The sequence below is a fragment of the Lissotriton helveticus genome, chromosome 6 (assembly GCF_964261635.1).
Source record: "Lissotriton helveticus chromosome 6, aLisHel1.1, whole genome shotgun sequence".
NCBI lineage: Eukaryota > Metazoa > Chordata > Amphibia > Caudata > Salamandridae > Lissotriton > Lissotriton helveticus.
The window spans coordinates 772,766,639-772,790,192 of NC_136067.1; the positions used below are offsets into that span (position 1 = coordinate 772,766,639).

Below are 23,554 nucleotides of genomic sequence, written 5' to 3' on the forward strand. Positions count from 1 at the left end.
CACGAAGGCTCTCGCTGTCGGCGGTGTCGGCTTCCGGATTGGAGTCAACAAGCCTTGTCAAAAGCAACTCACGCAGGAATCGAAGATGTCTTACAGATCAGACCAGCAAGGTCTGATGGGCTACACCTTTTCAGGGAAGCTGGGGCCAGTCTGGAGCAACCAGACCAGCAGTGTAAATCAAAGGCTTCGTCGTCACAGAGGCCACTAGCCAACGGGCAAGTGACCGGACAGACACGTCGAGCAGGAAAATGCAGAAGGGCCCCGCGCAGAACTTGTGAAGTGTGGAGGGCTGATCTTCGGTGCAGTTGGTGCTCGGGGCTGGGGCTTCTCAATCCCCAATGCACAACTTCGAGGGTGCCTCAGAAGTTGCACGGAAAGCAATTCGCTGGCTTTCCAAGATGGCCGGTCCTACGTCTCTCGTCGCCTCCACGGGTCTCAGCTCTGCTGTGACTGTGGATCGGGCTGTTGGAAGTCTGGAAGTCCGGGTCTTGTCAGGCTCTGTGCTCAGGCTCCGGCGGGAGCATCAACTAAGCAAACCGTTGATCGCTTGGTGGTGCCTGCTTGCCCAGGGTGGTCACTCCTTGACCAGAAGGGAGATTCTTCAGTCTTCTAGTTGCAGTAGAATGTCGAAGGTCCAGCGTTTTGTTTCAAGTTTGTCAGGATAAATCTAACGTCTTGGGACTCAGCTCCTACCTATATACCAAATTTAGGGGCTGGATTACCTGCTAGGTCCCTCCTATGAGTGGGACCAGGGAAGGGGGTGGTTACACCTCTTTCCCTTTGTCCAGTTTCGTGCCAGAGCTGGGGCTGGAGTGCCCCAGCACCGGTTTGAACTGGACTATGCATGGGACACCTTGTGTGCCCCATGCAGTGTCTCATTTCATTCAGCCCTCCCTGCCCCAATACACTATAGCCTGTCTGGGGTGGTGCTTGCACCTCCCAAGACAGGAAACCTATTGTCCAAGCCTCCCTCGCTGGAAGGACTCCCAGCAGCAGGAGGTCAGACTTGTGTCTGTGGCAGCAGCATCCATTTTGTGATGCTGAGGCTCTGGTTAACTTTAACCGGGATTAGTAGGAACAACATGTCTTCTCCCTCTAGAAGGGTGGAATGCTACCCCCGTCCCCAGAACTGGCGAGGGGCTAGTATTCCAAAGCGTATGACACCTTACACGACATGTTTTGATAAAGCCAAACCAAAGTTAGCATTTAACCGTGAGGTTCATAATGCACTTAAGAGTATATGGTATGGCTATATCCTAGAACAGCTATAAGGACATGGTTCTGAAAGCTGCAGACAGGCTCAGCTCATGCTAGAGCCTCATCTCACATAAAACCAAGCACTCTGCCTCCAGTATTGTTAAGGCCTGCCATAGGAGTGACTTATAGGTGTATATGTGTCTAGACATAAGGTTAGATATAGGAATACTATACCTAAGCAAGGAGTGATTACACAACCTTGCCCCAGCTGAGTGTTCAGCCAGTTGTGTCAGTTTGGCTGGCCAGCCAGGGGTGGCAAAAGATATGCTGCAGCCCCTGGTAGGCCTTGGGTGCACCTATGCCCTGGGTACCTATGGTACACTATACAGGGGCTCATACGGTGACCCAATATCCAATTCGGTATGTACCTAAAGTACATGGAGTCCATTTTACAGAGAGAGCAGATAGCCTGGGGCCCTGATTAGCAGGATCCTAGGCCAACTAAGTCGAAAACCAGCTAAATACAAGGCAAAAAATCTGGGGTAATCATAGTCGGGTATCCGCCTTCTCTACTGCTGACTCTGTGCAGAATGTTTTCCATGTCAGTAGCCTTGAGGGGCTACACTTGGTTGAAGACATCTGGTTTCTCTGGAGATGTCCAATCCACCTTACTGGACATGCCCTTTGATGGCTGTCGCCTTTTAGGTGACAATGCGTACTCCGCACTCAAGCGCTTTGAGGATTCTCGGGCTACGGCCAGATCTTTGAGCGTAGCGGCAACGTCTTCCCCCACCCATCTGCCTTTTCCCCCTTTCATGGCTACGGAAGGGGTGCCCCACCACGTTCAATCCAGTCCAGCCACCAGGCCACGCAAGCTACCCAGTCTCTGTGTGTCCTCGGAAAACGGCGCCGGGAAACTCAAGAGGGAGAACTGCTGTGAGAAGGTGTACCCGCCTTTTCTTGTTTATTGACTTCGTCACCCAATCGGAGTAACCTGTTAATCCTCTCCTCCGGTTCAAATTTGATGCTTAACTATTGAGACTTATCAGGTCCCTCGGAGGTTGACTTCACACACACAGTGAAACTCCGTCACACAGGATCCTTTGAATATCTACAGCCGAGGTGGCCTTTGCACCTCACTAATTAGGCCCTGAAGATTCGCAGTCTGTTTCCCTGCGATGAAACACGTGTTGGCCTACCTAAAGGAACAATAAACGGAACTTTTTCGTACCAGCAACGGATTACATCCTAAACTTCTTTATCTATTTTGTCTTAAGAGGATCACCTACTGTTGAGCTATTTGTATGAATTGGGTGTTGTTCGATCTGTTCTTCATACTTAGCAGAGTGACATTGTAGCTACCATACACCTCAATAATTTTTCTGTACTAGTGCAGGGGCATTGTGGTTTTCTTTTGTTCTTGTATGTACCAAGCTTGGTCCATTTTTGAGCGGTTGTGAGGATTTACCGTTCGCCCTATTGCCTGTACCAACCATTGAATAACCTTCGTTGCTACCTTTAACTTTACGGATACTCTGGCTGTGCGCCTTGTAATTCTGGAATACTCTAAAAAAAACTCCCAGTTGTTTGTATATGGCCACAGACATGGGACCAAGCTATGTGGGTCTGGGGGCCAGCGGGTGGGCCAGTCCACCCATAACCCCCCTGCAGCAGCCTCCAAGCCCTCTTAATCTGACCTTTCAGGGCCACCAGAGGCCAGTGGGTGGCAGGATTTACCATCACTTCCCCGACTGCCATAACATCAGGTTACAAGCACCCCTTGGATGTTCACAAAACTGATGCCGGTGGTTGCAGGTCATCTGCGCAGATCAGGGGTTTCAGTCTTCCTCTATGTCGACGACTGGCTGTTGAAGGCGTGATCGCCCCAGGCTGTCGTCTCCCTCCTCCAGACTACGGGGACCTCCTGCTCTCGCTGGGGTTCACTATCAATGTGCCGAAGTCACACCTGACTCCATCTCATATTTATCACATCTCTCAAAATGAGTCAACAGTTTGGCTGTCCACTGTCATCAGAGCACAGCTCTAATGGTAAATGGAAAAGTAGAAATACTTCCAAAATGTTTAAGTTCAATTGGAGGAGCGGGTCGCAGGGCTAATTAGAATAAATGTAGAGAGAGATGGCTTTTTGCACCTATGTATGGGGACATTAAATCTAACACTCATTCTTTATTGGTTTTGTTAATAATGTTCATGCACACCTCCTGCATTGTCTGCCAGTATGACATCGATATCCAGTCTGTTCTCCAAAATCATATTAAGTCAAGGTGGAGAGTGAAACGCTTTAAAAGAAATTGGTCTTCTAATGGTTATCGAAACACAAGGGAAAATAGCACTTAATAAGATTGACAACTATGATTAGAAGAGATATCACAAGTTTGATAAACGGTAATTGTTATACAAGCTGAATATGGATCTGTTTGCAGTTAATTAACTATTTTCTGCGAATAAACTTTTTCCCATGACGTGGTAAATGAATGAGAAAATAGAATGCACATGAACCTATTAAATCTTTAGAAAAGTGAGAATTTGCCCTAGCTTGGACGTATCTGAAATTGAATTGAAATGTTCTTTGGCCCATGTTCTGGCTACATGATTTCTCAGATTTGCATTACTGTATGTAACAGTAGGCCAATTTCTGTGTCATTTAATTGTTGTAGGTTTTTAGTGCTACTATATGTTGGATCTATTTTAGGGTGTGTGTTATTATTTCTGTCTCTTAGTACTTGTGACCCAGGTTACCTTTAAAGTGTTAATTTAAATTTAAGAACACTTTGTATTTGCCTCAGCCTAGATGGGTTTTGCTCCATTTTCATGGCTTCTTTTTTCCTTTCCTGTAGATGTAGCCAGCAAAGAACAGCAGACCATGATTAAGCCCTCTAGTGAGAAGCAAGAGGATGAAACAGATGCTGAAAACCCATCTATGGAAGTAGATGAAAGAAACGATGAAGATCTGAAAGGTGTAACTGCTGATGAACTTAAACCTGAAGATATCAAGTCCAATGCTTCGAAAACCAAAGGTAAACAAACTGGCTCCTACTGCCAGAGGTGTACAGTTGATCATATTAAAACGATTAATGTACTTAAGAACAGCCTTGGAGTAACATGTGTCTATGATGATGAGCTAAAAATGCTCTGTTTCACATGGGACAGTATGTGTTTTTTTACCAGTATTCTTGGTGTTATACGGGCAACATTGCAATCCTATGTTAAACCACTAGAATGTTCATTGTTAGTAAATCTTAAAAATCCACTGATCGATGTACCTTTGACTTGAACAATTCATCATCTACTCTGTGTACAGTACATTGACACACAGACAGAATTAGTCATATCCAGAGACTAGGAGCTTAAGCTTCGTCTGAGTCTCCATTTTTGTGTGATAAATTGCAGTGTTTGTTTAGAAGTGGTATGTAAGCCGCTGCTGTCACTTTGCACCATCAAACAGCAGCAGTTCATTTATAATGTTTTACTAGTGTCACTGTTTGAATGTACGCTCTATCTGATGGTTGTTTCTAACTGCTGATTTTTCACTTTGGTTATATTCGCTGGCATCAAACTGGACCTTGTATGTTTAAAGTATTACTTCTGCATGCTAGTGGGTGATGTTGTGTGGCTCTACTTGAACATTGGAGGTGACGAGCAGAGCCTCATTTAAGCACCAGTCATGTACACTGATGTCACTTCCTTTTTTTTCCCCGCCCTTTCAGATTCGGAGCCAGAGCTTGTCCTTTTTCAAGCCCCATTATTTGAAAATGTTTCCAGTGTATAAGGGAAAATGTCATCCCCTATAACAAGTGTCAAGCCATGTAGGGACTGTGAAAATTGTCACTGATAAATCCTCAAGAAGTATTCATGTGGCACCGGAAGTCAGAGCACGATCGCAGAGCCTGTGATGACTATAACCATATGAATCTGAAGATCATGCAAGACTGCAAGGGAAAGCTGTTTGTTGCCTGTTAGAAATGGGATTCCTGGATGGCTGAGGTTGGCACCAAAGCCAGTCAGAAATCACCACTCCAATCAGGGCAAGGGAACTACTCCTCAGAATGACCCCTGCTCACCCTTTTAGGTAGTGTGGCGCGAGCAGCCAAGGCTAAACTTCGGGGCGCTAGAGTTAAGCATTTATGACCTTTCACAGTAAAACACACTGATTCCCCCCCCACAAATGGATACCAGGCTTAGGTTCTGTAAAAATATGGTTCCTTTATGTAAAAAATATAGATATATGCAGCAGTGACTTATCACAAGACCAGTTCAACACAGTTTTGGGCCACCAGATCTTAAAAATAGGGAAATGTTATTTCAGGCCAGGGGGCCTTTGCATAGCCTAATTCAGTTTTGAAGCACTCTGTTGTGCTGTTCCTGGCTTTTCCTTTCAGTGTGAGGGGCAGGCACATCAGACGCTCCACAGGAGGTGGAGCCAGCATTGTGATGACAGGGGCAGCCAGGAGTACTCTGTTGACAGTCCTCCCTCTTCCTGGGGCCGGTGTCGGGCTGAGTCATCAGTCGCTCTCCAGGAGGTGGAGCCAGCATTGTGGTGGCAGAGCACAGCCCTATTCAGAGTCCAGGGGCACTCCCACCTCCCACTAAAGTGTAAGCCTTGCATTCACCACCTGTCATCCCCCAGCCCTGTCACTCACAAAACCCAGACGTCAGATACACATCCTAGCAGAGGCGGGCTGAAATGGTTAGGCAAGCAAATGCTAGCTTTCTAAAAGTAGCATTTGCAAACACAGGATATTAAAATAAACTTTACTAAAAGAAGTATTTTATTATTCTGAGTTCAGGCATACTAAACTTTATTTTCTACCATGTTCCCTGAGCCTGCTGGCATTATAGGGTGTAATAATTCCAGCAACCCATCTTGGCCTAAGAGAACAGGTAGCCTTACTATAGTGAAAAATTTGGCTGTAATTCACTATTAGGACATGCCACACACATCAGGCTTGTCCTACCTTACACTTACAATGCACGCTGCCCTTGGGCCTACCATAGGGGTGACTAACATTAAGCGAAGGGAAGGTTTAGAGGCTGGCAAGTGTGTGCACTTGCCCAGCCAGCATGACAGTACCAGACTGCACGCAGGTTCTGCAATGGCAGACCCTAGACACATTTTAAAAGGCTGCTTCTGTGGGTGGCGCTACCAGCGCTGCAGGCTCACTAACAGTATTGGCATGTTCGAGGCATGTGGGCTGCTGAATTCATATCTGTGCATAGATCGCCGCCTAGTGTTGGGTCCGGATGATTGCACATTGTTGTCCTGGAAGAGTCTTCGAAGTATCACGAGATAGGTGGCTCCTCCCTCGGACTAGAGTGCGCATGGGCATCCTCCATCCCCAGATTGTTTTTCTCCGCCATTGGGTTCGGATGTACTTTCCTACTCTCCAAGTTCGGAATCAAGAAAAACTTTTCAAAAGGCCTTCGGATCCGTCGGTATTGTTCAGCGCTCGGTGCCGATACGCTTTTACAACTTTGTTCCACTCCGGTCGTCGAATCGGGCCGTGAGGCCTTCTCGACACCACGTGGACCGACCGTTGATGGAACGAAGTCCATTCAAGTTCTGCCCTCAGTGCAACTCGAAGTTCCCGCACACCGACAAGCATCCAGTGTGCAATAAATGCCTATCTCCAGATCACAATGAAGATAGTTGCCTAGCCTGTGCCCAGTTCCGATCAAAAAAGACTATTCGGAATCGACGGGCGGCGAGGCAAGAAATGCAACGTTCGGCGCCAGAGCCCGATAACATCTTCGTGACGAAGATCTAGCGAGCGCCGAAGACTCGGATCAAGACGACAGACAATACTCGGAGCCCGACTCCAAATATTACCCCGAAGAGGGAGACCTAATCGTCGATCTTGAGGACTATGATCAAGACATCGTAGCAGTTGAAGACGACTCCGATGACGGCGAGGGGCGAACCGTGAGTACATCGCCCCATATAGACACTACACCTCTATCAGAGACTCAGGTCGAGGCATCGCCAGCAGGCCTTAGCCAAGATCAACAACCTCGTTCTACAGCCCCGCAATACCGCCCGGCTAAGAACATATCAAAAGAGCCCTCTGAGACACGTCACACAATATCGGTTCCATCGAAACCGAAACTAATCGACAATACAGTCTTCGGACCGAATTACGTCGACCCGAAAGTATCTAAGCCGAAAGGCGCCGAACCGAAGGCCACAGTACCACTGCAACCTTCGAAACCAAGGACCGTCGAGTCGACATCGAAGACCAAAGAAGTCGAGTCGCGCTCAAAGTCGAAGGCCGTCGAGTTAACCTCGAAGCCAAAACACGTTGATTCGACACAAAAACAAAAGCACGTCGAATCGACACCCAAAAAACACGTCGAATCGAGCAAATCAGCCTCAAGTATCGACAAAGGGAAAAAAACAGTCGACGACAGGACAAGGCCTACGCCCAAGACTACCGTCGAACCGAAGCCCATCGAACAGAAAAAGGGCGTCGAGCCAGAACAGCAGGCTCCAAAACATCATAAAGAGACTGTCGAACCGACAAAACCGCTCGGTCCGAAACAGGTTGTGAAGCCAATAAAGGACGTTCAACCAACAAAACCTGTTGAAAAACACCCGAAACCGGTTCAACCACCTAAAACGGTCAAAGCACCAAAAAGCGTCGACCCGAAAAAACAAAAACCCAAGGTTACACCACCAAAACCAAAGACTGTGGAAGAGGAACTTCTTCACCCAGACCCCTCCACAGAAAACCAGTCTAAAATCTACATTGACCCAAAGACTGGTAAAGTGACTGTTTATACCAAAAAGAAAAGGCCTCTACCAACTGAAGACCTTTCTAGGATCCCCCTAAAAAAGAAAAGAGACTGTGCTACCTCTCCTATATTCTTTGAACCTATCACTCCTGCTATGCCTACTACTCCTTATGCCCCAACCTCACCTGCACGCTCTGACTATACCCCTGATGAAGATCAGGACGCAGATGTAGGTTTTGGGTATCCACAAAACCCTCTTTCAGAGCCAAACACACAGCCATGGGGTGGGGGTGGGGAACCGGACACTGAAGGGACTCTGCCTATTACAGACCCTGCAGTATACCCTACTAAGCCATCACCCACAGAGGACACAGTAGCATTTAATTCACTACTGGATAGAGCAGCAACCTACCACAATGTAGATATGCACTCTGATGCTATTGAGGAAGACTTCCTCTTTGATACACTGACAACATCTGAGAGACACGTTAAGACACTCCCAATGTTAAAAGGGGTATTAAAACATGCAAGTGATATTTTTAAAGACACCGCTAGGGCACGGGTCATAAACCCTAGAATTGAGAAGAAATACAGGGCTGCACCTACAGATCCTACATACATCAAAGGGCAGCTACTCCTGGATTCCTTAGTGGTATCCAACGCACGTAAACGTGCAAACTCACAAACTACTGGTGAGGCCGCACCACCATACAAGGAATCTAAAATCTTTGAAGCATCAGGCAAAAGAGTGGCGGCTCAGGCAGCAAACTCCTGGAGAATAGCCAATACACAGGCCTTGCTAGCCAGATATGTTAGAGCGCACTACGACAGTTTGGAAGAAATTCTCCAACACTTACCTGATCCATACAGACAGCAGGCAGATGAACTTATACAAGAGGGGAAGCTCATCACCAATGCATCCATTAAATGTGCTCTAGACGCAGCAGACACAGCTGTCAGATCCATCAATACAAGCGTGCTGCTAGGGCGCCATGCATGGCTTCGTATATCAGGCTTTAAGAATCAAGTCCAATCTACAATTCTTAATCAGCCAATCAACACAGACTTTTTATTTGGTCCAGCAGTTGATTCAATTCTGGACAAAATGAAAAAGGATGCAGAGACTGCAAAGTCTATGGGAGCTCTTCAGTCCCAACAACACCGGGGCTCCTTTCGTCGCTCCAATTATAGAGGAGGAGCACGAGGAACATCACAGCAATCCTCCTACTACAAGACTAACACACAATCCACATATACCAAGAACACCAGCAGGGGTGGTTACAGAGGAAACAATACCAAGGGTAGAGGTCGTGGAGGCAATGCAAATAGATCCTCCACTAACACAAAGCCCCAGACCACATAACACCAGTCGGGGGAAGAATACAACAATTTCTGCCAGTCTGGTTAAATATCACCACAGACAAGTGGGTCAGGCAAATTATCCAACATGGCTATTGCCTCGAACTCACCTCAACTCCACCCAACATACCACCCGTGCACCGTCCCATGTCACAGGAACACATAACGCTACGTCAGCAAGAGGTCATCAGTATGCTGCAAAAGGGGGCCATAGAACCAGTCCCACTGCAACATCAGGGAACAGGAGTATACTCCCTATACTTCCTAATTCCAAAGAAGGATGGGTCTCTCAGACCAATATTGGACCTCAGGCCCCTCAACCTGTACATTTTGTCGGAGCATTTTCAAATGCTCACTCTCCAGCAAGTCTTACCACTGCTTCGCCAGGAAGACTTCCTAGCAACCTTAGACCTCAAAGATGCATACTTTCATATACCAATACACCCTGCTCACAGAAAGTATTTGAGGTTCACCATTCAAGGGCAACACTACCAATTCAAGGTCCTGCCATTTGGAGTGACAACAGCTCCAAGGGTGTTCACCAAATGTCTAGCGACAGTGGCAGCACATCTCAGAAGGCAACACATCCATGTGTACCCTTATCTGGACGACTGGCTAATACACGCGCCAACAGCCCAGAAATGTGCCGACCACATGTCAAAGACTATACAGCTACTGCAAAGTTTAGGATTCTCACTAAACTGCCCGAAGTCACACATACAACCCTCCCACGTCCAACAGTACCTGGGAGCGACCATAGATACACTGTCAGCAAAAGCATATCCCAATACAGCACGGGTCCAGGGAATGCAGACACTGATACAAAAGTTCAGACCCCAACACTCACTACCAGCTCGAGTGTTTATGCAGCTAATAGGCATGATGGCCTTGTGCATATTCATAGTCCCCCACGCCAGACTACATATGCGTCCGCTACAAGAATGCCTAGCAAGGCAGTGGAACCAGGCTCACGGGCAATTAAAAGACCTAGTGTTGGTGACCAGTCAGGCATACAACTCTCTGCATTGGTGGAATCCACAAAACCTTTGCAAAGGGCGACTGTTCCAAGAGCCTGTCCCACAAATAGTCTTAACAGCGGACGCATCCCTACTAGGATGGGGAGCCCATGTCCTACACTACACAGTGCAGGGACTCTGGACTGTACAGCAAAAGAAAATGCATATCAACCTCCTGGAGTTGATGGCCATTTTTCTAGCCCTAAAAGGTTTTGCGACACACTTACGCAACAAAGCTGTGTTGATCCGGACGGACAACATGACAGCTATGTATTAAATTAAAAAACAGGGAGGAACGCACTCGCCACAGCTGTCGCACCTAGCTCAAGCTAAGTGGAAATGGGCCATTCAGAGGAACATTTTTCTCATGGCAGAACACCTCCCAGGCAAGGACCACCAAGTGGCCGACCTGCTAAGCAGGCACAGCCAACAGATGCACGAATGGGAAATTCACCCCAAAGTGCTCCAACCATTCTTCCGGAAGTGGGGACACCCGGAAATAGATCTGTTTGCCACAAGCGAAAACGCAAAATGCCAGTACTTTGCCGCCAGGTTCCCACATCCACAGTCGCACGGCAATGCGATATGGATGAACTGGTCACGCAAATTTGCGTACGCTTTTCCCCCAGCTCCACAAATACCGCTGGTGGCACGCAAAATGCGCCAACATTTGCTAACGCTAATCCTAATTGCTCCCACATGGGCGAGGCAACCATGGTACACAACGTTCCTAGAACTGTCAATGGTGCCTCATCAAAGACTGCGACTAACACCTAGTCTTCTAACGCAGAACCATGGTGAAATCCAACACCCAGATCCCCAACAGCGGAACCTAGCGATCTGGCTCCTGAAATCCTAGAATTTGGATACCTCAACTTGCCTCCAGACTGCATGAATATTATCAAAGAGGCAAGGAAACCCACTACCAGAGCATGCTATGCAGCAAAGTGGAAACGTTTAGTCATTTACTGTAATAACAATGACATTAACCCACTTGATGCTTCCACTCAAAACATCATTTGCTACCTATTGCACCTACAACGGTGCAATTTAGCATTTTCTTCCATCAGAATACACCTAGCTGCGTTAGCAGCATATCTGCAAAAGAGGCAACACCTTTCACTATTCAGGGTGCCAGCAATCAAAGCGTTTATGGAAGGGCTTAAACGAGTAATTCCTCCAAGACACCCACCTTCACCAGTCTGGAATCTAAACGTTGTCTTAACCAGACTAATGGGACCACCCTTTGTACCATTGCACTCATGTGAACTACAATTTCTTACTTGGAAAGTGACTTTCCTTATTGCCATTACTTCGCTACGAAGAGTTAGTGAGCTGCAAGCCCTAACTATTCAAGAGCCATTCATTCAAGTACATGCAAATAGAGTAGTTCTAAGAACAAACCCTAAATTCATGCCAAAGGTGGTATCCCATTTTCTTTTTTTTTATTTTTTTTTATTTATATTCGAGATGGTTTGAGTATCAAAAAAATTAAATAGGTCAACAGGATAAGTCAGACATTGAGGTAACTATATACATTATACATCTTATAGATCTTAACAATTGATTAATACATGACATAAAACCAACTTCATTTCATACAATATTATGTAGGAGGATCAATCAACATTAGGCTCTAGATCTGCTTACTGATATTCATCTGTTTTCTCTCCAATTTCTAAGAGGAGCCCAAATCTTCTTGCCGTAGTCTTCCGACCTCTTTCCTTTGAAACTGTATAAACATTCCTCTATATTATGGGTTCCCAACAGCCTAGATAACCACATCTGAAAGGTGGGAGCTACAGAATCTTTCCAGGCCGCCGCAATTAGAATTCTAAAAACAGCCATAGATAGGAAGATAAATGCTTCGGGCCCTTGTTCAAGTTTGAGATTTTCATACCTACCAATCAATACAGTAGTAGGGGATAGAGAAATCTGATGTTCTAGCAACCCCGTTAAAAACCTTTCAATTTCTATCAAAACGAACGTAAGATTCTGACAAGTATAAAACATATGAGATAGATCTGCAGGGCCGTGGTCGCACCTAGGGCATCTATCATTTTCTCTTTTACCCCAATTAAACAGCTTGGCGGGGGTATAGTACAAATTAAAGATCGTCTTATAATGCTGTGCTTTTAAATTTGTTGCCCTTAGTATTTTCTTGTTCAATGCAAGAGCATAATCGATGTCTATATTTGGATCCCCAATCCTTTGAGCCCAAGCTGATTCCGTTTGTCCTATGTCGTCTCCCACACCCTGTAAAAGATAACTATACCCGATTTTAATCTTCTTGCCGCCATTCCTTACATAGTTCACAATCGGGTTTAGCTCCTGAATTGATATCCTAGGTCTGAATGACTTCACTGTTTGCTCTAGTTGTCTATAAAGAAACCATTGGCTAGTGGGTATACCAAATTTTTGTTGAAGTAGACCAAAATCCAATAATTCATCCTTACACATGACATCACCCAGACATCTAATACCCAACGCCTTCCAAGCCCTGCTATTTCTGTTCTGTCCAAGATGTGTAAATGGGTTTGAGCTCCAAAGATCCACTGTACTATTAATCTTCGGGACCTTCAGGAATTTCAATATAGCCTTCCATGTGCCCCACGCACTTAGCATTACTTTGCTTTTGCTCCTTTTGAAATATCTAGATTTTATTTCTCGTGGTATCCCATTTCCATATCAATCAAACTATAGAACTGCCAGTGTTCTTTCAGAACCCACAAACAGTAGCTGAAAGGGTCATACATGCCCTTGATGTCAAAAGAGCTCTGCTATATTACATAGTCTATATCAGATCAATAAGTTACTTACCTTTGGGAACGCCTAATCTGGTAGAGACTAAATGTAGCCGCAGATTCCTTACCGGCCCACCCATCCTCCCCGCTCTGCAAATGGATTTCTAGGGACAGGGCTAATCCCTTTCAGGGCCTGCATTTCCACACCAGTGATCAAGTTCTTCATGGCTCCGTGCTTATGGTGTGCAAAGTCATGAAAAGAAACTGACCTCAGCGCTCCTAGGTGGTGCCTATATAGGTGCCGCGGACCTCACATCCAGCTCGGACAACTGCAATGATGCGTGCTGAGCCGAATGACGCTACCTCCCGCGTGCAGGGGAACTGCTCACGAAAAATCTTCCGGATGCAATCTGACACCTGGGAAATTATATGGTAACAAATCTGCGCCAGATCTAGTCTCTACCTGATAAAGAAAGTCAGTGTGGTTTATTGTTTGTCAGCAGTGATAATTATACAGATGGGGGAAGTATGCCTTAGAACACAGTTTCACTTTCCTTTGGCCTACAGAGTCCAGCGAGATATCAAACCGGGGTGAAAAGTGTACGTCCAATTCAAACATGCACGTCCCAAGCTGGTACACCTTATCGATTTCCAGAATTGTCATATTTTTCTGGCTCAGATCAGCATCAAAGCCCAGGCTTTTTGTCAAACCGCTGGCCCAAGTTAATGAAATTGTTGTTTATCTGAAGGAACAAAGATCTCTCCGCACAAAGAAAGCAATCAACAGTGCTTCACTCCGCTCCTGAGGAGGAAATGGGTGAGATGGAAAATCTGTTTTCGTTGATTAGCTGTCATTCTCTACCAGGGTTGAGACAGCCCAGGCCCACTGAACAAAGAATGGAGCCCAGACATCTGAAACCAACAACGGTGGGGGCTCTTCTTTGAAATTGTGGCAGGAAAGACCCTGGCAGTAAAATAAGCAAGGGGTGGAGCTGAGGGCCACAGTGGGGATGTGACCAGTGACTCCTGGATGGTGCCACCTTGAACTTTCCCAGCATTCTTTGCAGGTGGGTTGGGACAGGGATGAAGAAGTGATGTGGCACCCTAGGATTGGCCAGGGTGCATTGCCTTATAGAACTTTCTAACTGCTCTGCTTAGAAATCGCTATAAGACAAATAAGCAAGACAAGGAAACCACATAAAGTTTATCACTAAGTTCGACTGATATTGGTAGAATTAGTCCCAAAGATCCACAATTAGGGAATTGATAACATTATGTTCGAGGCATATGAGCTGCAGATCTTACACTGTGCATTAGATCACCACATGGTGTTGGGCTCGGATGATTGCATGTTGTTGTTGTCTTGGAAGAAGTCTTTGTAGTTACGAGATAGGTGACTCCTCCCTTGGACGATAGTGCACATGGGCATCGGCTCCATCCTTAGATTGTTTTTTCCGCCACTGGGTTCGGATGAAATTTTTCAGCTCCAGTTCGAAATCTACTTTTCAAGTGCTTAGATGCGTAAAAACGTATTCAAACTTCACCAAACTACTTTTGATATCGACAAACATCGTCTCGACTCCATCAGCTCGATTCCGGTCGTCGACGTGGGCCATTGAGCCTATCCACGCCGTGAGGCCTACACCTCATGGAAAGGACGCCATTCAAAAGATGCCCCAACTGTGGAGCAAAGTTCTCACACAGTGACCATCACAAGGTGTGTAACCTGTGCCTATCGCCAGAACACGACAAATCCAGCTGCACAGCCTGTGCTTCCTTTCGATCCAAGAAAACCATTCAAGTTCGGAGGGCCCGTCGACACGACCGTCGGCCCCGGAACAGGTGGATATCTTTGACGAAGAAGTTCCGCTCGTTCCTGCCGAAGATTCAGACGATCTCCAAATCGTATCAAAGGCAGATGACTCCATGCCATCTGGTCAGCGCGTGAGTACTACTGCCCCGGCCCCATACCCACCACCCAAATCGAAGGCAAAGGTCAACACTCTGCCTCCGGGGCCCAGTCGCGACCGAAAACACACTTCCAAAGCCTTGCCATCGAGCCCGGCTCCGAAGAAAATACTCAAGCCTTCTGGTAGCTCCTTACCGAGCAAGCAGCACGTGCCGATCCCACAAACTCCCTCGGCACCGAAACCGAAAGAAGTCTTGGCTCCGAAACCGTCGACTTCTAAAGAAAAAACTATGAAGCCAGCGTCTGACGCCTCGAAGCCGACGAGACCAGCTTCCACTCCGAAGCCAATATCTTCGGTACCAAAACCTACAAGGCCTGATTCTGATGCGCTCAAGCCCTCGAAACAGCCTACGACTCCAAAAACAACACCTTCGGTGCCGGAATCTACGCCAAAGGACATAGTTACAACTCTTAAGGCTAAAGACAAGCAGCAACCACGCCCGGAACCGAAAAAATCGCCACCGGCAAAGGTTCCGCAAGGAGAAGAACTTTTCCAACCTGATCCTCTGCAAAAGAAGATGTACATTGACCCAAAGACAGGTCCGGTATCCACTACACCACACAGGAAAAGGAAATTAGACACAGCACCTACACCTGCAGTGCCTGTCAAGAAGGACTCTGCCACATCTCCTATGCACCCTTCTTGTCCTATACTTACTTCTCCTTCATCTCCTGTTCCTCCTAACAATTCACCTCAGAATTCCCCTGAACACTCTCCTCCTCATTCTTCACCACATACACCTCAAAATGATGATGAGTATAGCATAGGGGTAGGGGTAGACCCAGATGAGCCTTTTCCCTACCCTGTTGATGATCCAGATTGGGAGTACCCAAACCCACAAGATGTGCCAGATATTCCTGACCCACAGTCATATCCATCAAAACCTTCTCCCCCAGAAGACAATATTGGTTTTGGGCACTTACTGAATAGGGCTGCCATTTATCATGGGGTCACCATGCATTCAGATGAGGCAGAGGAAGATTGTTTATTAGATACGTTTGAACAATCACAAAGTTCTGTTCAAATTCTTCCTATGATCAAAGGGGTCATCAAACATGCTCCAGAGGTATTTAAAGGTCCTGTACGTGCTAGGATCCTAAACCCTAGAATTGAAAAAAAGTACAGGCCTGCTCCTGGTGATCCAGCCTACATTAAAGGATAGCTACCCTTAGATTCCCTAGTTGTCTCAAATGCTAGAAAAAGAGCAAACTCGCAGACATCAGGTGAATCACCACCCCCTGATAAAGAATCGAAGGTGATAGATGCTTCAGGCAAAAGAATAGCTGCACATAGTACTAATACATGGCGTATAGCTAACACGCAAGCCCTCCTTGCAAGATATGACAGGGCTCATTATGATCAGTTAGAAAAATGAATGCAACATCTACCTGACCAATATTAGGCGCAGGCAAACAACTTGATACAAGAAGGCAAGTTAATTTCAAATGCCTCAATCAAGTGTGCACTTGATATAGCAGATACTGCATCTAGAGCTGTAAACACTAGTGTCCTGCTCAGACATCATGCGTGGCTACGCATTTCAGGATTTAAGCAGGAAGTGCAAACTACCATCTTAAATCAGCCATTCAACCAACATCAATTGTTTTGACCAGAGGTAGACACAGCACTTGAGAAAATTAAAAAAGATACAGATACAGCCAAATCTATGGGGGCTTTGCAATCCACAAAAGCTAGGGGCTCCTTTCGTCGCTCCTTCTATAGAGGAGGCTCCAAACAAACTGGAGCAGACAATACAGCTTCCTTCAAATCCAATACACAGGCATCCTCCAGTAAAGGATATTTTAGAGGAGGCTATAAAGGCAACAACAATAAAGGAAGAGGTTGAGGTAACAACAATAATCGAACCTCTTCCACCACAAAACCGTGACATCCCTCTGCTCCCCCAACAGCACTCCACTCCTGTGGGGGGCAGGCTAACACTGTTCCTACCTGTCTGGATTTCCATCACAACAGACAGGTGGGTAAGACATATTATCAAGTATGGCTACTGCCTCGAACTTACAGCTACCCCTCCACACATACCACCAAGGCAGCGTCCAATGTCTGCAGAACATCTTACGCTGCTCAAACAAGAAGTCCTATCACTCCTTCAAAAGAACGCAATAGAAATAGTTCCTTTACAACATCAAGGAACAGGGGTTTACTCGCTGTATTTTCTAATACCCAAAAAGGACGGGACACTAAGACCAATTCTCGACCTCAGGCCCCTCAACAAGTGCTCCCATTGCTGCAACAAGGCGACTTCCTTACAACACTAGATCTAAAAGACACCTACTTACACATTCCTATACATCCTTCTCAGATGAAGTATCTAAGGTTTGTACTGGAAGGACAGCATTATCAATTCAAAGTCCTTCCATTCGGGGTAACAACTGCACCAAGAGTGTTCACAAAGTGCCTAGCAGTAGTAGCAGCACATCTCAAAAGACAACAGATACCGGTCTTCCCTTATCTAGACTATTGGCTCATAAAAGCCAAGTCATTCAATCAGTGTGTCCAATACACACATCAGACAATTCAAACATTGAACAACTTAGGGTTCACAATCAACTACATCAAGTCGCACCTACAGCCCTCTCATGTACATCAATATTTAGGGGCTACAATAAACACGTCTACAACTCTAGCGTATCCATTCCAGCAAGAATACAGAGCATTCAAGCCTTAGTCACAAAGTTCCAACATCAACACTCTCCCAGCCAGAGTGTTCATGAGACTAGGCATGATGGCATCTTGCATCTTCATTGTACCACATGCCAGACTGCAAATGCGTCTGTTACAGGAATGTCTAGCACAACAGTTGAATCAGGCTCAAGGACAACTAACAGACCTGGTGTTAGTAGACTGCCGCACACATCGCTCTCTGCAGTGGTGGAACACCAAAAACTTGACAAAAGGGCAGCCGTTCCTCGAACCTGTTCCACAAATAGTACTTACAGCAGACGCATCTCTCACAGGATGAGGAGCTCATCTCCTACATCATACAACTCAAGGGCAATGGCCCAATCAACAAAAATCGTTCCATATCAATCACCTAGAGCTGCTAGCAATATTCTTAGCACTCAAAACATTCCAAGTACAAGTACAATACAAAGCTGTCTTAATCCGGATAGACAACATGACAGCTATGTACTATATACAAAAACAGGAGGGGACCCTCTCTCTACAGCTGTCCCAGCTTCCACAGAACATTTGGAGATGGACCATTCCACAAAACATATATCTGTTAGCAAAACACCTTCCAGGAGTTCACAATCAGATAGCAGATCTGTTAAGTCGACAGACGCAACAAATTCACACATGGGAACTACATCCGCAAGTTTTTCAACCATCCTTTCACAAGTGGGGTCATCCAGACATAGATCTGTTCGCCACACACGAAAACGCAAAATATCCAACCTTTGCCGCCAGGTTTCCAAACCCTCTGTCCAAGGGCAATGCGATATGGATGAACTGGTCAGGCAGATTTGCGTACGCTTTTCCGCCACTACCACTAATAGTGCGCAAGCTACGACAGCGGTCACTCAAACTGATTTTAGTAGCTCCCACATGGGCACGCCAACCATGGTGTACAACTCTGCTAGAACTATCCCTAGTACCACACCAAAAGCTACATCTGGCACCATCCCTACTAACGCAGAACCATGGGGACATCAGACATCCAGACCCAAGTCAACTGAATCTGGCGATCTGGCTCCTGAGGTCTTAGAGTTTGGTTATCTTAACCTACCACCAGACTGTATGAATATCATTAAAGAAGCCAGGAGCCTACTACTAGAGCTTGATATGCTGCTAAATAAAAAAGATGTGCCCCTTACTGCAACAATAACCAAATTGATCCCCTAGATGCTTCCTTCCAAAATATAATTTGTTACCTTCTACATTTACAAAGATGTAATTTGGCATATTCATCTATACGCCTACATCTGCCAGCAATTGCAGCATATTTACAAAATAGACAACATCTGTCTCTATTTAGAGTGCCTTTCTATTAAAGCATTTATGGAAGGATTAAAAAGAATCATACCTTCCGGTGCTCCCTCCAGCTGGCACCATCGCGAACTTACAAGCTGCCTTCCATCATTTTATCTGGGAAGGCAAGCGGGCGTGCCTACATAAACGACTAGCATACAGGAATGCGGACGAAAGGGGTCTTGGTGTCCCCAACCTTTTACAATACTTCTAAGCCGCGCAACTTCGATATCTGGTGGAGTGGTTCAGGCCGGAATCCGAGAAACAATGGTTACTTCAAGATAGAGCGATGACCCAGACATCCCTCTGGAAAATTCCGTTCCTTCCTCGGCAGCATCGGCCACGCTACCTTCTGCGTTCCCCTATTACTCGTACTGTCATGCAGGTCTGAAACGCGGTCGCGGTCAAGAAAGGGCTTACTACCTTCCCCTCTCCACTTACCCCTATCTTGGATAACCCGGAATTCCCGCCGGGCAATGCTCCTCATGCATTTCCGCAATGGCATGGCGTCAGCTGCCTCTCCGCCGGCCACCTCTCCGACCTACAGGGCTTTCTCACCCTCGCGGACATAATCCAGGGCTATGACGTTGTCTCCCCCCACTTATTTCAGTACTTCCAACTTAGGCACTGGCTCACACGTCCAGACATCGCCCCCCTAGTTGGTAGACCCATGACAACTTTTGAGAAATGGCTGGTGACGAAGGACTCGGACAGACATCTTATCACAGACCTCTACAAAATGCTTACACCCCCGCTACCTCGGGTAAGACAGCAGGCTAGAAGCGATGGGAGGCAGAACTGGGGAGGGCCCTGTCACCCAAGGAATGGAGTTCTGTGTATTATAGAGCCTCTCACACCACTCGCAACACTGCAGGTAGGGAGGCGGTGACGAAGTTGGCCATGTACTGGCATCTCACCCCAGTCCGGCTCAATAAAGGTAACCCAACACGTAGCGCGCTGTGCTGGAGAGGCTGCGGGGAAAAGGGCACCTTGACTCACCTCCTCTGGGAGTGCCGTGAAATCCAGGACTATTGGAAAGACGGTCCTGGACAACATTGATTCTACCTTTGATACTGAAATCCCTAGATTCCCAGCTTACACCATTTTAGGCCTACCTAATGCAATCACCTTTCCCCTAAAATCTCCCAGAGGTCGCCAGATGGGGATCGCCATGCAAGCCGCAACACAACACGTTCTGTCCCTCTGGGGCTCCAATGCCAGGCCCACTCACACGGGATGGCTGCATAAAATCTGGTTCACCTTGGGAATGGAACGTATCCACGCCACGCTCACACACTCCACGGCTGCATATCGGAAGGTATGGCTCCCGTTGCTTTCCCTCCTGTCCAAAGAATTTAACGAGATCACGTGCCCCAAGTACCTTCGCTTGCTAGGACTCACAGAGGCCACACATGACCCCTTGTGATCCTCCAGGTGACTGCGATATTTACTACACGAATGCATCCATGTTTGTTTCATATGTTCGGCACACTGGTGGGGTGGGAGAAGAGGGGGGGGCGGGGGATTGGATGGGAGTTTTGGTTCTGGTTTTTGCTCCTACAATTTAGTCACCTCACTACATGTGACATTTGCAGCCCAGGCACTATACCTTTGTTATGTCAACTACAACTGGCCAACTATCGGATTGGTAGAAAACATGTACCTATCTGTCTTGATTGCCTTTCATGCCTGATGCATTTCCTTCGTAATGTAGTGTCTACTGTTGCTCTTAAAATCAATAAAACAAATTTGAAACAAAAAAGAATCATACCTCCCAGGTTACCACCCTCTCCAGAGTGGAACCTAAACATTGTTCTTACAAGGCTCATGGGACCACCTTTTGAACCTCTACACAAATGTGAAGTGCAATTCCTCACATGGAAAACAGTTTTTCTAGTAGCTATTACCTCTCTTAGGAGAGTAAGTGAGATTCAAGCTTTCACTATACAAGAACCATTTTTACAATTACACCGTAATAAAGTGGTTCTCAGAACAAATCCCAAATTCCTTCCAAAAGTCATTACTCCGTTTCATTTAAACCAATCTGTAGAGTTACCAGTGTTTTTCCAAAACCCAGACTCTGTAGCAGAAAGAGCTCTACACACACTAGACGTTAAAAGAGCTCTCCTCTATTATATAGATAGGACCAAATCCTTTCGCAAAAAAAGCAATTGTTTGTAGCTTTCTCTCCACCACATAAAGGCAACCCCATCTCTAAAGCTAGAATTGCAAGGTGGATTGTAAAATAATTGCAAATATGCTATCAAAAAGCAAAACCTACATTAACAGCTCCATGGCTTTTTTAGGGAACATTCCCCTAGAAGACATTTGCAAGGCAGCAAGATGGTCTACAACACACACCTTCACTAAACACTATTGTGTTGATGTGCAAGCTAAGCAGTAGGCCAGGCTGTCCTCAAAACCCTCTTTCAAACTACTGCAACAGATACAGATGACCACCGCTAAGGGGAGACACTGCTGTACAATCTATGCACAGTGTAAGATCTGCAGCTCATATATCTCGTACGGAAAATGCTACTTACCAGTATGCATCTGTTCTTGGCATGTAGAGCTGCAGATACTTACACGCCTTCCCGCCTACCCGGGGCCTATATCTGTTCCAGTCCTATCTTAATTAGATATACACGCATGGACATCCTTTCTTCTTTCTACAAACTCCATCATTTCCCATCATGGCGAAAAACAATCTAAGGATGGAGCCGATGCCCATGCGCACTATCGTCAAAGGGAGGAGTCACCTATCTCGTGACTACAAAGACGTCTTCCAAGACGACAACAACATGCAATCATCCGAGCCCAACACCAAGTGGCGATCTAATGCACAGTGTAAGAATCTGCAGCTCTACATGTCAGGAACAGATGCATACTGGTAAGTAGCATTTTCTGTCCCTGTGTAACTTTCTAATTGCTCTGTTTAGGAATTACTATAGGAGAAATAGGCAAGACATGGGAAACCACATAAGGTTTATTGCGAAGTTTGACTGACATAGGTAGAATTAGTGCTATTTTAAATAAGCACTTGTTCCTGCTCCAGCAAGATCCAACAATTAGGGAATTTTAAACATTATGTACCAGAGTAACTTCCCTTAGGGGTACCACTGTCAAAAATATTATTAGCCGGACTTACCTAGATAAGTTAAACCTCTAAACTGGCTAGACACCATGTCCACAGGTTTGTTTAAATGTGGTTTTTGTTCAGTTTGCAAGAGGGGAATTGATGGAAAAATTTAATTTTGTTAAAATAATTGCCCAGAATATACTATACAGGTGCACTTGACCTGTCAAACGAAATATGTAGTACATGTTTTATTAACTCCGGGTGGAACTATTTATTTTGGAAGTCCGGTTCAACATTTGAGAGAGAGAATTCAGGAACATCTTAGCACTGTCAATTTGAACAATGACAAGAACCATATTGCTGTTCATGCTTGTACATGTCCTGTTGTGAATTAATTGTGCAATTTCAAATTTCATGCTATAGATAGTATATGAATTGATACTTGGGTAAAAAATAGGGTGATCTGTTTGACACCGAGAGGCAGAATGGATAAATGAAATTAAAGGCTGTGGACCATGGTTTGAATATGGATTATGGATTACAGTACTTTATGGGAGATTAAACTAATACGGTGTTGATTAATAACTTAATCATGGATGTAATTTCCTTCTCATCTTTAGTGGGGTTTTAGGGTACACTCTATGGTGTTCTTTTGATGGTAATCTAATTCCTTATTTCTCTTTTTCCTCAACTTTTCTTCATTTCTTTCTTTGACTAATTTAGTCATTGAGTTTAACAGAGATATGGTCCGGGTGACTTTACATCTCTCGTTTTCTTTTTTTTGTTTGTACTTCATGGGTGGAAGTTAGATTATGTTGGATAATAAATCACTTGTACTTAACTGTTTTTCTAGAAGTTAATTTGGCATAATAAATATTTTAAATATTTTGTTACTACAGCTTTTCCATAATAGATATCGGCTGCATATATTATTTGCTTCGGTGATGCTATGTACCCTGTGTTAGAGTGACACCAGTGTTCCTGCTGTATTTTGAGTCCTCCTTTTCTTGATTTTAAAATCTTAATACTTTATCTGCCATCTATTAAGTTATACGTTTATATATGTGTTATGGTGGATTTTGGTTACTCTGGTGAAAGGGATAGCATATAATGGTGGTTAAGATTGCTCTTGTTTCAAATATTGACATTTGGCATTTAGTCCTCTTTTCATGCTTTAGCCTTTCTCTATTTTTTACTTTGTGGCTGGATGTTAAATTGTGTTGGATAATAAATCAATTGTTTGTATTAGACAGTTTTGCAGGAAGCAACTTTGGCTTGATAAAGATTTTTGATGCAGAACGTTGCATAATTTTGTTGACTCAGAATACCACGTATAGCAGTTGCACCTGAAGGTGGCCCAGGTCGGCTTCAGTCAGTGGGAGAACCCTTGTTCAGTATTTTTGTCACCACCAAGAATGCACAATGTCAGCACTTTTGCATTTGGAG

General features: G+C 45.5%; 1 protein-coding gene across 1 annotated transcript in view; it reads left to right on the forward strand.

Moving 5' to 3' along the window:
• The window catches only part of MDN1 (midasin AAA ATPase 1), a 2,221,312-nt gene that overhangs the window by 2,015,413 nt on the left and 182,345 nt on the right, over positions 1–23,554 (forward strand). The window contains exon 93 of the mRNA XM_078648266.1: positions 4,056–4,235. Coding sequence (XP_078504392.1) covers positions 4,056–4,235 — 180 coding nt within the window. The remainder of the gene's footprint in view (positions 1–4,055; positions 4,236–23,554) is intronic.